This window comes from Diaphorina citri, unplaced genomic scaffold (genome assembly GCF_000475195.1).
Source record: "Diaphorina citri unplaced genomic scaffold, Diaci psyllid genome assembly version 1.1 scaffold578, whole genome shotgun sequence".
Classification (NCBI taxonomy): domain Eukaryota; kingdom Metazoa; phylum Arthropoda; class Insecta; order Hemiptera; family Psyllidae; genus Diaphorina; species Diaphorina citri.
Genome location: NW_007378012.1, coordinates 235,774 through 255,610, shown reverse-complemented (window position 1 = coordinate 255,610; position 19,837 = coordinate 235,774). Strand labels below are relative to the sequence as shown.

The 19,837-nt window shown below is 38.5% G+C and overlaps 1 protein-coding gene and 2 long non-coding RNA genes across 3 annotated transcripts; 2 read left to right on the top strand and 1 right to left on the bottom strand.

The window, feature by feature from the left end:
• Positions 1-72: 72 nt before the first annotated feature.
• Positions 73-8,781, top strand: LOC113467884 (translation initiation factor IF-2-like). Its single transcript, XM_026824353.1, has 3 exons — positions 73-1,592; positions 6,964-7,675; positions 8,753-8,781. Exons 1-3 carry the CDS (start codon positions 1,491-1,493, stop codon positions 8,779-8,781), a joined length of 843 nt encoding a protein of 280 aa, XP_026680154.1. The 5' UTR covers positions 73-1,490.
• On the bottom strand, positions 1,679-4,752 carry LOC113467889. Its single transcript, XR_003391818.1, has 2 exons — positions 4,517-4,752; positions 1,679-1,848 (listed from the first exon to the last, which is right to left on the bottom strand). It is a non-coding gene; the product is annotated as an uncharacterized LOC113467889 (long non-coding RNA).
• A 10,302-nt stretch (positions 8,782-19,083) lies between the features above and the next one.
• LOC103510258 lies at positions 19,084-19,837 on the top strand. The gene is made up of 4 exons (XR_541415.2): positions 19,084-19,154; positions 19,253-19,405; positions 19,509-19,661; positions 19,771-19,837. It is a non-coding gene; the product is annotated as an uncharacterized LOC103510258 (long non-coding RNA).

Here is a 19,837-nt window from a genome sequence, read left to right as displayed (position 1 = left end):
TTCTTCCAGTCAATCTGGTCTAATGTTTCTTTTTATTATTATTATTATTATCATTATTATTATTATTATACAAATTTACCCACAATCATAGCGGATTTCTACCGCGCCTTTGTCCATTGCCCTGTGTTTAATTATAGGATCCTACACTGAGAAAAATAATTTTCTGAAAAGTAAGGCCTATTGTATGAGTGCTATATTACAAGAAGGAGAAATTTAAGAAAACAAGGTGAAATTTAAGAAAACACCAATGCTATGGAAAAGTTGCGTAATATGCAGGAACAGTTGAATCATACTCCTATTAAAGCACTCATTCAAGACGTCCCAACAAGATGGAATTCCACATTTATAATTTATACAAGATGGAATTCCACATTTTATATGTTTGAGAGGTTCTTAGAATTAAAATTACCAATCCTATCAGCAATGGCAGATCTCAATTTGGATAGTAATTTGAATGGACAAGATTGGAAAATAATCTCAACGGTTTGTGAAAAACTCAACCTCTTTGAAAAAATTACAGTGGAAACCAGCGCTGAGAAAACAGAGGGTGTGTCGAAAGTTATAATCTACATCCAAATGATACTCAAACAAGTGACACTGAACCCTCCTGAGCAACCTCTCTCAGAACTTGCTTTATTTTTGGAAACGTTGCAAAAGCAGACTGAGCAGAGGTTGATGCCTATGGAGATGAATGAACTTCTCCAAGAAGCAACTTTTTTGGACCCCAGATTTAAAACAAGTGCATTTATTAGAGAACAAATGAAAAATGACGTTAAGAATAAAAATAATAAGGAAAGGGACTGTCATACTCAGAAGCCAACCTAATATTACTCCTCAACAACCACAGCCTTCCTCTAGTTCTTCTGCAGCCGCTCACGTTCCTACAACTGTTGTTCCATCTGCCCACGCTGTAGAGTCAGAAGATTCAATTTGGAACGACTGGGATGCTGCAGTTGAAAATGAAATCAGCACGCGACCCCAAGACAATTCATCTAAAATTATCATTGAAGTAGACAGATACTTAAAAGAACAAATTATTCGAAGGTGTGAAGATCCACTTATGTGTGGAAAAAAATAGGTCAATGTGTCCTACATTGTTCTCTCTGATGGAAAGGCGGTTGTACATTGAAGGTACTTCCGTACCAAGTGAGAGAATATTTTCCAAAAGTGGGCAGATTCTCAGTGACAAGCTGGAGTGAGCTGCTTGAAAGCAGAATGAGGAATGAAAAGGAATACGCAATAACATGAATCTGAAATTCAAATAGGTAGGTACCAAGTAACAATTGTAGATATGAAAGGACGTTAAGCTTAGGCAAAAGAATCTGAGTGAGGTCTACAGTTCACAGAACCACTAGTCACTAGTTCATTTATACTCAACATTCGTTCTTTTTCAGAATGGAAAAATTGGTGGGGCCACGCACGGTGTACCACCACAATGGATTTTTATACAACAAGAAGGGGCGGTATTACTACTGCACGAAGAAGCCCCGATGTCGAGCTTCGTGAAGAACAAACAACGAGGAGGTAATTTCAAACAGCATATATGCATTGCTCCAATAGGGCTACTGAGTCCGTCTATTTCAGCAACAGAGGTACTAGCAAGTGGAAATACTCCGCCCGATTTTAGTCTAATTAAGAAATATCAGCAGGGAATTATGAGATCTTTGTCGGAAATTCCGGATCAATGTTTTTTTTCCTCCTTTCACAAAAAACTACCAGTGCCCTAAATTACCAAAGTATGGAATTACAAGTGTAATAGCCAATGGAAAAGGAGAATTTTGAATTTGGACGAATCATATCAAAATATGGAATTGTAAATACTTTTCCATACTTTGGTGATTTAGGGCACTGCTGAATCTGTTCCCTTATCAATTTTAAATAATTCCAATGCAACAAGTTCTTTTGTTTGTTTGTTATTTTATGGGGATTTTTTCAATTTGTCCCCTGACACAATTATCTTATTATGTATTATTAAGGTGTGTCCAAACATAGTCAACCGGTTGTCGATAGACGAGGTAAATCTATGTTGTCGCGACAGTGTGGACGGTTCAGTCGACATCGATCGACGCGACAGCCGGTCGACTATGTATGGACACAGGTTTAGAAATGGAAATTTTGTAGTTTTTTCTTTTTAGATTAGGTAGTAAGGAACCATTTTTCCTTTTTTGTTTCATTTAAGAGTTCTCCTGAAGGAGTTCTTCTACCCAACCATTATCTTTAAGTTATTGACCTCGAGCCGACATAGTAAAACAAGAAAAGCTTAATTGTATTTTCCTTTCGGGAAACTTTCAGAAACGGAGCCTATTCCGATGGCGGAGCGCCATCTTGGATTTCCTATGGTTTAGTAGTAAGTAATAGTAGTAGTAATAGCCTTTATTTGTACAGTAAAATATTGACATATCTTAAAATAATAACTAAATATTAAAGTACAAAATCAGATAAGTATCTGAGGCCTCCGCTAATAGGGGGCTAGTGAGTGCTCAGATGGTTTAGTACACGAGATATTTTACTTTCCAAAAGGGAATCGGTTCCGTTTCTGAAAGGAAAATACTCGTACGCCCCTTCTAACCCACATTGGGTTTTTGATTCAGGCCGGGTATAGCAGTTACTATTCTAAACGCTTTAAACCCTTTTCCAGTACAATATGAAAATCAAATGAAAGACGATATCTTCAATTGAAAACAAGAAAGGAGAAATGTTTAAAATCAAAAAGGTTTAATTAAAATAGTATCTATGCTGGAGTACCTTAAGATCATCGGATTATATACAAAAATTTAACACCTTGAGAGAGGTCCCACGAAAGACAAAAACTTGTTAAAGTGGGTTAAAAATTAAAAAAAAATAATAATAAAAAAAATATTAGATTTCCGTATCTAGATTACGATATTAGTAAAATAAAATTAATCAGCAGAAAAGTAACCGTTATACCGAGGCCTTTTGGTATTTAAATTAAACGTTATTTAATCATTTACATTAACTATGTAAGAGCTTTGTAGATTATAGTGATCCAAGCACATTCCAATTTACATTCACAACTATAATAATTACGTTCAATTCATACGCATTATGTCGAAAAGTATGTAATTTGTAGGCATTTTTAGTATATAGATACTTATGGTTGGAACCTAATTGTTTTTAGCTACATTTTTAGTGTTGGACCTTAACTATTTTTCTGTGTAGGTACCTACTGAAGACTCGGAATTTGTGTAGTGTTTTAATGGAATATTACATAGGTACATAAATATGTTCGAATTAGAATAAGATCGATATCATTTGAATATCATCTGGAAATAGATGTACTTACTGTTGGTAGAGCTAGAGGAAACTGTTAGTCGGAGGTTCAAGGAAATCGCTTTCGAACGAGTCGCGAATTAATGGCGTTTGAGATTTTGTTCGAATTAGAATAAGATCGATATCATTTGAATATCATCTGGAAATAGATGTACTTACCAATTAGATTATACAATTGGGCTATTAGTAGCCGTTAGGGGCACAAGATTTAAACAATCAGCTAATTTTGACCGCAATTTGGATTTTCCGAATAATTCACATACCGTCTCACTCATTCACCCATGTACAAATGGTACTTAAATAAGACTTGTCCAAGTATACTTAATCTAATTCGCATTTTTAACTGTTACTTTGTTTATTTCGTTACTTATTTAATTTTTAGTGCCTTAATTTTAGAGCAAGAGCAAACAATTCAATTGTCTTTTAGTTATATCAGTTTATTTTTTGGAACTGTTACTTTGTTTACTTCGTTACTTATTTAATTTTTAGTGCCTTAATTTTAGAGCAAGAGCAAACAATTCAATTGTCTTTTAGTTATATCAGTTTACTTTTTGAAAAATATATACGATTATTACCCCTTTGTTGTTGAAATTATATGAAAATGTTTCTGTGTATTCATTTGTTACTTACCTTGATTCACTCTTAAGCCCCCTCCATACACGGGCCAACTGTTTGCGCAAGCGTGAGCCCGTACGCCTTCCAACCGCTTGTGCAAACACCGAAGAGAAAGAATTTTTTGAAAAATATATACGATCATTACCCCTTTGTTGTTGAAATTATATGAAAATGTTTCTGTGTATTCATTTGTTACTTACCTTGATTCACTCTCAAGCCCCCTCCATACACGGGCCAACTGTTTGCGCAAGCGTGAGCCCGTACGCCTTCCAACCGCTTGTGCAAACACCGAAGAGAAAGAAGAGTTGTAAAAATGCAAAATTTGCACAAACACTACCTTAGACATGCGAACAGGTCGTCATACGAGCAGTGTTTGCGCAAAATACTTCGATCTAGATTCTAGACCGATTTTACTCGTACAGCTTGCACAAGAAACGATCAGTACCATACACGCACGAACTGTGCAAACATGCAGTACTGGCAAATTGTCTCGAGCAGTATACATAAGCACTATTATTATTATTATTATTTAAGAAATATCAGCAGGGAATTATGAGATCTTTGTCGGAAATTCCGGATCAATGTTTTTTTTCCTTTCACAAAAAACTACCTGCTGAATCTGTTCCCTTGTCAATTTTAAATAATTCCAATGCAACAAGTTCTTTTGTTTGTTTGTTATTTTATTGGGATTTTTCAATTTGTCCCCTGACACAATTATCTTATTATGTATTATTAAGGTGTGTCCAAACATAGTCAACCGGTTGTCGATAGACGAGGTAAATCTATGTTGTCGCGACAGTGTGGACGGTTCAGTCGACATCGATCGACGCGACAGCCGGTCGACTATGTATGGACACAGGTTTAGAGCAGTGTGGACGGTTTAGTCGACATCGATCGACGCGACGGCCAGTCGACTATGTATGGACACAGGTTTAGAAATGGAAATTTGGTAGTTTTTTCTTTTTAGATTAGGTAGTAAGGAACCATTTTTTCCTTTTTTGTTTCATTTAAGAGTTCTCCTGAAGGAGTTCTTCTACCCAACCATTATCTTTAAGTTATTGACCTCGAGCCGACATAGTAAAACAAGAAAAGCTTAATTGTATTTTCCTTTCGGGAAACGGAGCCTATTCCGATGGCGGAGCGCCATCTTGGATTTCCTATGGTTTAGTCAGTGGCGTAGCGTCCATGTAAGGCGTGTATGGCGGTCATACACACAAAAATTCCACTCAAATACCCTTAACTATTGACTTTAAATAATTATTGTATTCTTATTAGATAGATATTGTGATAGAAATTAGTGTCCGCCCTACACTTGGAGTTATACCACGCTACGCCACTGGGTTTAGTACACGAGATATTTTACTTTCCAAAAGGGAATCGGTTCCGTTTCTGGAAGGAAAATACTCGTACACCCCTTCTAACCCACATTGGGTTTTTGATTCAGGCCGGGTATAGCAGTTACTATTCTAAACGCTTTAAACCCTTTTCCAGTACAATATATTATTTATATTCAACATTCGTTCTTTTTCGGTGGGGCCACGCACGGTGTACCACCACAATGGATTTTTATACAACAAGAAGGGGCGGTATTACTACTGCACGAAGAAGCCCCGATGTCGAGCTTCGTGAAGAACAAACAACGAGGAGGTAATTTCAAACAGCATATATGCATTGCTCCAATAGGGCTACTGAGTCCGTCTATTTCAGCAACAGAGGTACTAGCAAGTGGAAATACTCCGCCCACATTCACAGTACTGAAACACGGTTCTGAATTCCGCGGAATTCTGAAGATCTCGAAAACTAAACCGATAAGTGAAACTCCGGGATCCTGGGATTTTTCAATTTGTCCCTGACAATTATGTTATTATGTATTATTTTTAAGGTGTGTCCAAACATTGTCAATCGGTCGTCGATAGACAAGGTAAACCTCATGTTAAGTTACATATTACCCCTGACCATGTTCGGAGACAAGGTCCGAACAGTCTCCAAGTATTCTCAGAGATGACTCGTCCCTAACAGGAGATAGACCCGGGTGATTTTAATCTATTTGCCTCGGTGGTGTAGTGGTCAAGGCGCTCGCCGAAAGCAGAATGAGGAATGAAAAGGAATACGCAATAACATGAATCTGAAATTCAAATAGGTAGGTACCAAGTAACAGTTGTAGATATGAAAGGACGTTAAGCTTAGGCAAAAGAATCTGAGTGAGGTCTACAGTTCACAGAACCACTAGTCACTAGTTCATTTATACTCAACATTCGTTCTTTTTCAGAATGGAAAAATTGGTGGGGCCACGCACGGTGTACCACCACAATGGATTTGTATACAACAAGAAGGGGCGGTACTACTACTGCACGAAGAAGCCCCGATGTCGAGCTTCGTGTAGAACCAATACCGAAGAGGTAATTTCAAATCTGAGTGAGGTCTACAGTTCTCAGAACCACTAGTCACTAGTTTATTTATACTCAACATTCGTTCTTTTTCAGAATAGAAGAATTGGTGGGGCCACGCACGGTGTACCACCACAATGGGTTTCTGTATAACAAGAAGGGGCGGTATTACTACTGCACGAAGAAGCCCCGATGTCGAGCTTCGTGAAGAACGAATAACGAAGAGGTAATTTCAAATCTGAGTGAGGTCTACAGTTCTCAGAACCACTAGTCACTAGTTTATTTATACTCAACATTCGTTCTTTTTCAGAATAGAAGAATTGGTGGGGCCACGCACGGTGTACCACCACAATGGGTTTCTGTATAACAAGAAGGGGCGGTATTACTACTGCACGAAGAAGCCCCGATGTCGAGCTTCGTGAAGAACAAACAACGAAGAGGTAATTTCAAACAGCTTATATGCATTGCTCCAATAGGGCTACTGAGTCCGTCTATTTCAGCAACAGAGGTACTAGCAAGTGGAAATACTCCGCCCACATTCACACCAGGCAGACCTGGAGGCCCTGAAAGTGGTCCAATTCCAGAACGCACTACGACAAGCTGCTCTGCAAGCAGGCACTCCCCGCTCAGTATACGATACGGTTGCTATCAGTCTATTTCAGCAACAGAGGTACTAGCAAGTGGAAATACTCCGCCCTCATTCACATCAGGCAGACCTGGAGGCCCTGGAAGTGGTCCAATTCCAGAACGCACTACGACAAGCTGCTCTGCAAGCAGGCACTCCCCGCTCAGTATACGATACGGTTGCTATCCGTCTATTTCAGCAACAGAGGTACTAGCAAGTGGAAATACTCCGCCCACATTCACACCAGGCAGACCTGGAGGCCCTGAAAGTGGTCCAATTCCAGAACGCACTACGACAAGCTGCTCTGCAAGCAGGCACTCCCCGCTCAGTATACGATACGGTTGCTATCCGTCTATTTCAGCAACAGAGGTACTAGCAAGTGGAAATACTCCGCCCACATTCACATCAGGCAGACCTGGAGGCCCTGAAAGTGGTCCAATTCCAGAACGCACTACGACAAGCTGCTCTGCAAGCAGGCACTCCCCGCTCAGTATACGATACGGTTGCTATCCGTCTATTTCAGCAACAGAGGTACTAGCAAGTGGAAATACTCCGCCCTCATTCACATCAGGCAGACCTGGAGGCCCTGGAAGTGGTCCAATTCCAGAACGCACTACGACAAGCTGCTCTGCAAGCAGGCACTCCCCGCTCAGTATACGATACGGTTGCTATCCGTCTATTTCAGCAACCGAGGTACTAGCAAGTGGAAATACTCCGCCCACATTCACATCAGGCAGACCTGGAGGCCCTGAAAGTGGTAAGTTAAAAATGATCAAACTCAATAACTCAAATCCCCTTTTTACAAAAGAAAGTTCCACAAGATATGTGGTAGTGGTACTTGATCAACACTTGCGTTTCAAAGACCATACAGGGTGATTTCTACTTTTAAAAATCTGGTGATTGACTAAGGAACAAGTTCGTGAGTTGGCATACGAGTTCGCATTGAAGAATCAAGTAGCATGTCCTCCAACATGGTGTACTAACAAGAAGGCGGGCGAGGGATGGCTGGATGAATTTATGGCTAGACAAAAAGAGAGGTATTCATCTACAGGTCAGCCTAATGTACCAAAATGCAATCATAAAAGAAAAGGTAAATCTTATCAATGTGATTCATTAACTGGACAAGACATTCAAAGATTCAACCAGGCTTTTTATAAAATTCCTAACAAAATTGTACACACAAAAAGAGAGTTATTCATCTACAGGTCAGCCTAATGTACCAAAATGCAATCATAAAAGAAAAGGTAAATCTTATCACAAAACTTTTACTCTTCAAAAGTTATTTGTGTTCTTCTTTTCAAGATGAATCTTCACAAATTTACGTCAGAATCTATCAATATGTAAATCTTATCAATGTGATTCATTAACTGGACAAGACATTCAAAGATTCAACCAGGCTTTTTATAAAATTCCTAACAAAATTGTACAAGACAACTTCATATTGAAACATACTTCTGGTTACACACAACTTAGGTTTCACTTAGGTGAAGCTGGATTGTAGGTTAACAATGGCGGTTCCATTGCCAACTCTGTCTATAAAATGTATAACTGAAGATTCAGTCAATAAGTTCCAGAGGAAATTTGCAAATTTCCTAATTATATGTACACAAAGTTTCAGACTATGAAATACAATTGGCATACCTGAGGAGTGCGGTTGACGGTTTTTTTAGTTTAAACTTTTTACTTCATATAGACCAATATCCTTACTCTTATCAAAGTTGTTTGAAAAAATATTAAAGAAACGCCTCATTGAAATTATAAATGAAAGAAAACTGATACCAGACCACCAGTTCGGTTTTCGTTCTAAGCATAATTGCATTGAGCAAGTTCACAGGATCACCAGCCAAATTGAAAAAGCCATAGAAGATAAAAAAGTCTGCTCGGCCATCTTTCTCGATGTATCTCAAGCATTCGATAAAGTTTGGCATGAGGGACTTATCTTCAAATTAAAGAAGATACTACCAGGTAATCTTGCGAAAATTCTGGAATCGTATCTGTCAGACCGATACTTCAGAATAAAGCAAGATGACAGCTATTCCAAATTGATGAGTGTCAATGCTGGTGTACCCCAGGGCAGTGTGTTGGGCCCTATGCTCTACCTATTATTCACCAGCGACATCCCTGAAAACTCAAGAAACACTATTGCTACATTTGCTGATGACACGGCATTCTTAACCGTTGGTGATAACACTCAAGATAATGCAGCAGAGTTAAATGTAACTATTTCCGAATTCCACAGATGGACTAATGTGTGGAGAATCAAATTAAATGAGAGTAAATCTGTGCATATAGATTTCACTAATAGAAATCTGCCATACATGCCAGTTTACCTCAATAACGTTGTAATTCCTCACTCCAACCAAGCTAAATATCTGGGGATGACCCTGGATGTCAAGCTTAAATGGAAGGAACATGTGAAAAAGAAACGGGAACAACTTAACATCAAGTTTAGAAAAATGTATTGGCTGCTTGGTAGATACTCAACACTACCAATTGAGAACAAGCTTCTGCTTTATAAACAGGTCTTAAGGCCGATATGGACTTACGGCATCCAACTTTGGGGGTGCACCTGTCCATCCAACCGAATGATAATTGAAAGATTCCAGAATAAAGTACTCCGGACCATTGTAAATGCTCCGTGGTACATAAGAAATGATGATCTCCATCGAGATTTAGGCATTGAGTCAGTGAAGGAATGCATGCAAAAAATTGTAATAAGGAAAGGGACTGTCATACTCAGAAGTCAACCTAATATTACTCCTCAACAACCACAGCCTTCCTCTAGTAAACTGAAGTTCTTCTGCAGCCACTCATGTTCCTACAACTGTTGCTCCATCTGCCCACGCTGTAGAGTCAGAAGATTCAATTTGGAACGACTGGGATGCTGCAGTTGAAAATGAAATCAGCACGCCACCCCAAGACAATTCATCTAAAATTACCATTGAAGTAGACAGATACTTAAAAGAACAAATTATTCGAAGGTGTGAAGATCCTCTTCTATGGTGGAAAAAAAAAAATAGGTCAATGTATCCTACATTGTACTCTCTGATGGAAAGGCGGTTGTACATTCAAGGTACTTCCGTACCAAGTGAGAGAATATTTTCCAAAAGTGGGCAGATTCTCAGTGACAAGCTGGAGTGAGCTGCTTGAAAGCAGAAATCAAAGTCAAAGTGATCAAAGTAAACTTAACAATTAACTTACTAGAAATACATGCAATCATGGGGAAAGAAAAGAAAAACAAATACTATGTCCAGAAATTCAAGACAGCCTGGCAAACAGAGAAGCAATTCAAAGAGAATTCCAGAGCTCAGTTTCGATAGGGTAATAGAACACTGTCGAGATGCAGAGAGTGCAAAACAGAGCTGCAGTGTTCTGCAACAAAACAAGTCCGGAGTGTACTAGGAAGTGAATGTTATTCACAGTAATCACAGTACAAGTGATCAAAGGTATCAGAGTTCTATTAGCCAAAGTTCCGGTGATAAAACATACGATTGTAAGCGTTGTGGTTTGGAGCATAAGCCTCGTCAGTACATGGGAAACAATGTGGCTATTGTAAAGCATGGAATCATTTCAAGTCACAGTGCTCCAAATTTAAAAACCAAAAGAAGATACGAAATATTCAAATTAGTGAAGATCAAGACAATGAGTATGTGGTATCTCAAATGTCTACAAACGTCACAGTGCTTCAAATTTAAAAACCAAAAGAAGATACGAAATATTCAAATTAGTGAAGATCAAGACAATGAGTATGTGGTATCTCAAATGTCTACAAACCAGCTGAAAAATTCTTGGCACACCAATGTTACATCTTGTCTCTCTGGTCAGTATTCATGGTAAATATAATTGGGTATCACTTTTCAAAAAGCTGTTGGGTTCTGTAGGTAAAAATGATCTGTGGAACATGCGAGATAACCCCAGTTCTATCAAAGCAATATTACCTAGACCGTTGGAAAGCCCTTCAAGCTCCGCCCTGAAATTGTAAGTACATACCTATACTTAGTGTAAAATTGGAGAAGATTTTTTGAAGTGTACCTAATCATGGCAAGCAACAAAGGCTGCAACATTGAACTGTTCAATGGGAACAACTTCTTAAACTGGAAATTTCGGTTCGAAAATATACAATCAGAACATGATTTGACTCAATACTTGAAGAGTTGAAATTGTCAGACTCAAATGTTGAGGACAGTGATGTTGTATGTAATTTTCTCTTAGCTATGCCTAGAAAGTTCCAGACAGTTGTGAGCATTATAGAGTCGATGCCACCTGAGGATGTTGACTATAATTTTGTTAAGAAGAAATTAAGAAGTGAAGAAGGGAAATTATCAGCAAGAGATAATTCTGGTTCATCAGGTAACCAAGTACCTAAACCTCAGTCATTCAATGTGTTCACAAATAAGAAGTGTTATAATTGTAATAAATATGGACATATTTCAAAGTATTGTAAAAGTAATCAAAGTAAACAGTTTCGTTTCAGTGGAAACCAAAATCAAGGACAATTTAGACCTAACTTTCAAGGTCAGTTTCAGAAACCGAATTTCAGTGGAAATCAGAATCATGGACAATTCAGACCAAATTATCAAGGAAATGGTCATAAAGCAAATTTCTCAAATTCCGAGAGTACGAGATACCGGGGTAAGACGGGATAGTGAAATAATTCTGATACCAGTAGCGCTATCTGTTGCGTGTTTTTTGTAAACGATGCCAAATCAAGTAATCTTTGTTTACATATTAGTTTCATTACTTTCATTCCGCTGCGAGATGTGCAAGAGAAAATACATCGTGATTTGTGTTTTGTTGGTGGTGTAATGTAATTTTTGAAGAATTTACGAATAGCTCATTTGATAAGTACCCTTTCATTGATTTACTTCCGGATTTGTAATCCATTACATTTATTTATTTTAAATAATATGTGCTTTAATTTACAGTCAGTTGCAAAACTGAGTCAATGTTTCAGTTTTTCACGTTCCCCCTCTTCAAACTCACGGTTATGTTAATGTTTTATGACATCAATAGGGCAGAAACTACTCGCGTTCGCGAGGGCTGCCTTATTGCATATTATTACACGCCCGCGAGCGCCCCGTGTTGCGCCTTCGCGCGGCCGCGCCATACACTGTTGGTAACCCGTTAGTATTTATAACACGCTTATTGGTCTTATTAGTTCAAGAAGAAGAATTGAACAAAGACGCTCTCAGATGAGGAGGAAGACAATGAGGCGAACTATAATGAAAATGAATGTTGACCAAGACCAACTGGCAAGAGACATTGCAAAAAAAACTGAGTGGTAGAAGTTTCCCAATGAGATTGGTAAGAAGCAAAAGTATACTAAAGTGGGTTGTTTATGCACATAAAATAACTAACATAAACTTTAGGAAGCAGCCCAACTCATTACAAACTTACAGCAAAAGTTTACTGGAGCGGATGGACACCCCCGACAAAGGCATCTATCCATCAATAGCGTTGTGTGGTAAAAGCTTGCACACTAACTATACCGAGCCCTACCTGTGGGAAATGTGTTATAATTATAACCCACATCCTCACGACAAGCCCATTGTACTAAACCCACATTTAGACGGAGCTGAAGTTTTCCCTGAATTCGCTTCCATCAACACCAAGCATGGCGTTACTAGATACCGTTGGACTTGTAGTGATATTCTCTGCAAAATTGACCACACTAAAAATGTTTGCATTGTTCAACCATTATTGACCACCTTGAGAACCGCATCTCACAAGGCTATGGTAGAACTGAGTGGTAGAAGTTTCCCAATGATATTGGTAAGAAGCAAAAGTATACTAAAGTGGGTTGTTTATGCACATAAAATAACTAACATAAACTTTAGGAAGCAGCACAAGTCAGTACAAACTTACTGCAAAAGTTTACTGGAGCGGATGGACACCCCCGACCAAGGCATCCATCCATCAATAGCGTTGTGTGGTAAAAGTTTGCACACTAACTATACCGAGCCCTACCTGTGGGAAATGTGTTACAAGCCCATTGTACTAAACCCACATTTAGACGGAGCTGAAGTTTTCCCTGAATTCGCTTCCATCAACACCAAGCATGGCGTTACTAGATACCGTTGGACTTGTAGTGATATTCTCTGCAAAATTGACCACACTAAAAATGTTTGCATTGTTCAACCATTATTGACCACCTTGAGAACCGCATCTCACAAGGCTATGGTAGACTCGATATTCAAGGTATCGGATAAAACATGCAAAAGCCATAAAAATAGCACTAACCACTCTTTGAAAGTGTTCAATAGCAATAAGAATATCCAATAACAAAGGCGAGATAAACAATCACAAGCACGTCTGGACAAGAGATTGCCGCATTCTAATCAGAAGAGATGACAAAGCCAAGGATTTATAATTTTGTTAAGAAGAAATTAAGAAGTGAAGAAGAGAAATTATCAGCAAGAGATAATTCTGGTCCATCAGGTAATCAAGTACCTAAACCTCAGTCTTTCAATGTGTTAGTGTTATAATTGTAATAAATATGGACATATTTCAAAGTATTGTAAAATTAATCAAACAAAGTAAACAGTTTCGTTTCAGTGGAAACCAAAATCAAGGACAATTTAGACCAAATTATCAAGGAAATGGTCATAAAGCAAATTTCTCAAATTCCGAAAGTACGTGATACCGGGGTAAGACGGGATAGTGAAATAATTCTGATACCAGTAGCGCTATCTGTTGCCTGTTTTTTGTAAACGATGCCAAATCAAGTAATCTTTGTTTACATATTAGTTTCATTTTCATTACTTTCATTCGGCTGCGAGATGTGCAAGAGAAAATACATCGTGATTTGTGTTTTGTTGGTGGTGTAATGTAATTTTTGAAGAATTTACAAATAGCTCATTTGGTAAGTACCCTTTCATCGATTTACTTCCGGATTTGTAATCCATTACATTTATTTATTTTAAATAATATGTGCTTTAATTTATATACCTAGGTAGGTAAATTAAATACTAAAGAAAAGAGTTCCCCTCTCGGTAACTGTTGTACTTTAGAATAAATGCTCTGCTCATAAACTTTGTGGTATAAACTACCTAATAATACTATGTATAATCAATTTCCAACAGGTGTACGTAAAGCAATTAAATCCGAGTTTCATTACATTATAACAATTTTTCTTTGTGAATAAATAAATAAAACAGTCTTGAGTTACTTCCTCTAAATTTATGTGTTTATTTTCAAAACCAAATTTACAGTATAAGAAGAAAAAGGCAAAAAATTGAAACATTGACTCAGTTTTGCAACCGACTGTATATACCTAGGTAGGTAAATTAAATACTAAAGAAAAGAGTTCCCCTCTCGGTAACTGTTGTACTTTAGAATAAATGCTCATAAACTTTGTGGTATAAACTACCTAATAATACTATGTATAATCAATTTCCAACAGGTGTACGTAAAGCAATTAAATCCGAGTTGTCAGCGGCCTCAAGCGTGGCGTTGACTACCGATTGCTGGTCATCAAGATCTCAGCAGTCATATATTACTGTAACTGCTCACTTTATCGACTCTACTTGGCACACCAAGACAGTGACTCTTTCTACACATGAGATTTCCCATCGCCACACTGCAGATAATCTGGCGCCGAAACAAGACAATATAGGCTTGTAGAAGATAAGTAGCGGAGTATTATGGGTGTTCCTGAGCCTCTCAGAGTAGACCACAGAAGACACATGATCATTACTGACCAACCCAGAACAGATGTGTTATGTGCCGAAACGAGATAATGTAGGCTTGTAGAAGATGAGAAGTAGTCTGCGATTTACTGAGAAAGTAAGGATCATATCCACTAGCTCCAGGACGTCTCCGTCGAAGTACTCACTTTATCGACTCTACTTGGCACACCAAGACAGTGACTCTTTCTACACATGAGATTTCCCATCGCCACACTGCAGATAATCTGGCAACTGAGGTTCAGAAGACTGAAGAGGAATGGGACTTAATAACCAAAACGACTGCCGTTGTCACAGATAACGCTGCAAATGTGGTAAGAGTAGTGATGGGTAGCGGGTAAATAACCACTGGGTGGGTAAATAATGATCACTCAATCGGGAAATAAGCATCCGACGCCCGAAATTGGGATCTTCAGCTGGAGGCGGAACTGCATTATATGCTGTGCTAGGCAGCGGAGTCACGATATCGGGCTCGGCTGAGCCCTTGGTGATCGGCGCAGGGTCCCATTACGGTCGGGCACGGTTCGAGACAAAAAAGAGAGAAATACGTACAGACAAATCACTTAACATGTCCTTGGATAATACAGAAGTTAAACAACCTCCATTTATGGGAAACACAAGTTGAACAACCTCCATTTATGGGACACACAGCAGTTGAACAACCTCCATTTATGGGAAACACAGCAGTTGAACAACCTCCATTTATGGGACACACAGCAGTTGAACAACCTCCATTTATGGGACACACAGCAGTTGAACAACCTCCATTTATGGGACACACACAGAGTTGTTAAAAACGGAATTCCCATTACCCATTACAAATTACATGTAATCCTAATGGAGATGACAATTTCAATTACATCAAAATGTAATTGAAATCGCAACTACAATTACTTTTGATAGTAATTAGTAATGGGTCCTATCAAATATCAATTACATGAAATGTAATTGAAATTGGATTACAATTACATATGATAGTAATTAGTATTGGGTTCTATCAATTACTAATTACATTAAATGAAATTGTAATGGAAACTACAATTCCATTACGTAGTGATTAAAAAAAAAAAAAAAAAAAAAAAAAAAAAAAAAAAATTTTACTATGCCCCCCTAACGGGGGGAAATAAAAATATAAAAAAAAAAAAAAAAAAAAAAACATTTACTATGCTGCCCTATACGGGTGCAATGTAAGTATGACAGATAGGTATAAGATTATTAGACAAAAGTTTGTTAGGCCGTCAATAACAAAAGATGTCAATAACAAACCAAAAGACCTTGGCCTCTTGGCCACATGGTTGTGTTGTCAGTTCTAAGACAAAAGGTGCAAAAAACGGTAATTTTAAATTTTTAACTTGAAAAAAAAAAGAAAGAAAAAAAAATGCAATGCTGCCCTATCTGGCTTCCGGGTTTCAATGTAAAAGTGACAGATATAAGACAAAAGTTTTTAAGACGGTGTTTTTTTACCCTAGGTCTTCTGTTGTGAAATGCGTCCAGGAGTTATATGAAATGAAGACTAACGTAATCTTACCATCGTCCGCACCGGTGGAACGCCTATTCTCTTTTGCGTCCATGACGAACACTCCCAAAACGAATCGCCTATCCGACAAACATTTCCAGTCGAGAGTTGTACTGAAGGCGAACAAATTTAAATATACCTAGTGGATTCGCCACACACACAGACACACACACAGCTTGGCGTTGCTTAACTTTAGGGTGATGAGACCTTGACAGTGTTACCCGCAAAAATGAACAACACCATTCGTCCGAGTAGAACATTTCATTTTCTGTGTTGTTTTTTTTTTTCTAGTAGGTAAATCTAGTGCAGCGATTTTCAACTGGGGGGTACGCGAAAAAAATTGTGTAATGGCGGAAGGTACTGAGTGTGTTTGGAAATTGGAACTCAGTAGAAATGGTACACATGACTTTAGGTATACTACTAATATACAATGTATCTAGGTATGGGTATTAGGAATCTCGGTATGGTTTTTTTTTTATATATATATACCTTATTTACACTGTCGGCTAAGACTAAAAAGTCCCATTATGCCAACAGTTGTGTTGTTGGTATATTGGGTACCCTGTACTCATTATGATGGTGACGGGGGTACGTGAGAGCGTGAGACTAAATCCGGGTACCCAAGGCGTACGCGGGCTGAAAAATGTTAAAAACCGCTGATCCAACGGGAAATTTCCCTGCTTTCCTCCGTGCCCTAGTGGGCTGTGGGCATCACTCTAGGCTTGCACACCTTAGGTCCCGATTTCCCGGCAGAGTCGAAGTTTTTTCGGCTCTATGCTTGGAGTTCGGGGTGCACCCACCTTCGTGAGGACAATTGAGTAGCTACTTAAATCGAGTAGCGACCAGTGGCGACATTACCAGTGGAAAAATGCTACCAGGCAATCTTGCGAAAATTCTGGAATCGTATCTGTCAGACCGATACTTCAGAATAAAGCAAGATGACAGCTATTCCAAATTGATGAGTGTCAATGCTGGTGTACCCCAGGGCAGTGTGTTGGGCCCTATGCTCTACTTATTATTCACCAGCGACATCCCTGAAAACTCAAGAAACACTATTGCTACATTTGCTGATGACACGGCATTCTTAACTGCTTAACTGTTCCAACGGGAAATTTCCCTGCTTTCCTCCGTGCCCTAGTGGGCATCACTCTAGGCTTGCACACCTTAGGTCCCGATTTCCCGGTAGAGTCGAAGTTTTTTCGGCTCTGTGCTTGGAGTTCGGGGTGCACCCACCTTCGTGAGGACAATTGAGTAGCTACTTAAATCGAGTAGCGACCAGTGGCGACATTACCAGTGTAAAAAGATATAGTGTAAATATATTGAAGTATGGAAATTTATTGAGTGGACTAGGTAAAGTTACCTCTAAAAAATTAGTTTTTTTTTCCTAAAGGTGATCATATGAGAAAGTTATTTTTGCGTACTACCTAATAAGTACCTAACTCTATAAGCCCCAGAAAGTATGAAATTTTAAAACCTTTTCTTTGGGATGAATCAGGCTCTAAAAAGGTTCACTGAGGTATTTTGAGACGAATCGTAATGTTCCCTTTGGTACAATATTTGAAAGGAAGGAGAAAAATGGTTGAGTAATTTTCTCACTTTTTTTTTTTTTTCAGGGTCCTACATCCTCACGACAAGCCCATTGTAGTAAACCCCCATCTAGACGGAGCTGAAGTTTTCCCTGAATTCGCTTCCATCAACACCAAGCATGGCACTACTAGATACCGTTGGACTTGTAGTGATGTACTCTGCAAAATTGACCCCACTAAAAATTTTAGCATTCTTCAACCACTATTGACCAACTTGAGCATCGCATCTCACAAGTCCATGGTAGAGTCGATATTTAAGGTAGCGAATAAAACATGCGAAACCAATAAAAATAGCACCAACCACTCCTTGAAATGCTATTACGGTTCTTGTTCAGCGACATTACTGTTCTTGAAGACACTCGGTCCTCATTACCCGGATATTCGGAAGCTCATTTCGAAGCTGTATGCCGTATTGAAAGATGCCAAGTATTTACTGAACATTTCAAGTGCAGTAAACAGTGTTAACCTAAGGTATCTCATGCAATTAGAGGAATACGCTAGTAAGAGCAGCAAAACGTTCTTGTTCTCAAATAAATCTTCTGGAAGAACTGACCAAAGTGAAGCGCACATTTTAGAAGAGTATGCAGCGTGACCATCAAAAAAGGATTATTGACCAACTTTTTTGATGCTATCTTCAACACCTGGCAACAACTTCCGGGGTATTCGTGTTCCAATTGCCATCTTCTCGACACGACCCGAGAGAAGAGGGTAATTGTAAGGTCTTCGCAGTACGTTCTAGTGCAACTCCTTGCATTCAACAACAATATGACCAAAATTCGGGATACTCGGATTACCGGTGTCCCCAATTCGCGAGTATTGATTGCTGGATGTAATTACAAACCAGTCGCAGCCATTTTTCACCACGGAGAAACACTTACAAGTGGGCACTATACTTGTTACATTAGATCCGGCACTGGGTGGATGTGTGCAAATGACAGCAACATTTCACGCCAACGCTGGCCCCTCAATGCCGTTGATATGTACTTGCTTTTGTTGGAAAGATGCTGATCCTTTGCGCAGGTGTGTATAAAAAACCTAATCCTTTATCCTAACATTGCTTCATTCAATCTGTGAAAATTTTCTTGTTCAAGTCTTTATTGAAAATTCAAAGGGAAGGTCTATTGTACTCTGTTCATTCAGTACAGTTAGCTTCACTATGTACTGATTATTTGGATCCCCATCCTTATGTTAGAAGGTAATTGTCAGTAAATTCTGAAATCTTCAGATGAAATTGAGATAAAGTCAAGTAATCTCTAGTGAACAATAAGTAAACAAACTAATAAAAGTTCTACTGTTTTTTACAGATCCAGATTTGGTAACCTGGCTGCTCAAGATGGTTTCCGTGTAAATATCTCCTGTTTACAACCCTGTTCAACTCCTTGAACATATGTGAGCATAGTTACTTCCACTGTGTTCTCATACTTTGTATCTCCATCTCTATGTTAGAAGGTAATTATCAGCAAATTCTGAAATCTTCAAATAAAATCAATTATTCTCTTGTGTACCATAGGCAAACAAACTAATGGATGTCCTACTGTTTGTTTCAGATCCAGATTTGGTCACCTGGCTTCTCAAGATGGTTTTCTTGTAAATATCTCCTGTGTTACAAGCCTGTGTTTATCCTGTTCAATTCCTTGTAGACGAGCATAGTTAGCTTCACTATGTTCTGATTCTTTGGATCCCCATCTCTATGTTAGAAGGTAACTATCAGCAAAAATCTTCAAATAAAATGGGAAGAAAGTCAAGTATTCTCTTGTGTATCTTAAGCAACTAAACTAATGGATGTCCTACTGTTTGTTTCAGATCCAGATTTGGTCACCTGGCTTCTCAAGATGGTTTCCTTGTAAATATCTCCTGTGTTACAAGCCTGTGTTTATCCTGTTCATTTCCTTGTAGACGAGCATAGTTAGCTTCACTATGTTCTGATTCTTTGGATCCCCATCTCTATGTTAGAAGGTAATTATTGTCAGCTAATTTTGAAAAATTCAATTAAAATCGGAAGAAAGTCAAAAGTTTTGTGTATCTTAAGCAACCAAACTAATGGATGTCCTACTGTTTGTTTCAGATCCAGATTTGGTCACCTGGCTTCTCAAGATGGTTTTCTTGTAAATATCTCCTGTGTTACAAGCCTG

Coding starts and splice junctions, on each gene's coding strand:
- LOC113467884 (XM_026824353.1), top strand. CDS start 1,491: ATGTCGAGCTTCGTGAAGAACAAACAACGAGGAGGTAATTTCAAACAG. Junction 1,593..6,963: donor CGTCTATTTCAGCAACAGAG/GTACTAGCAAGT, acceptor TCAGCAACAGAG/GTACTAGCAAGTGGAAATAC. Junction 7,676..8,752: donor ACCTGGAGGCCCTGAAAGTG/GTAAGTTAAAAA, acceptor GCAAGTTCACAG/GATCACCAGCCAAATTGAAA.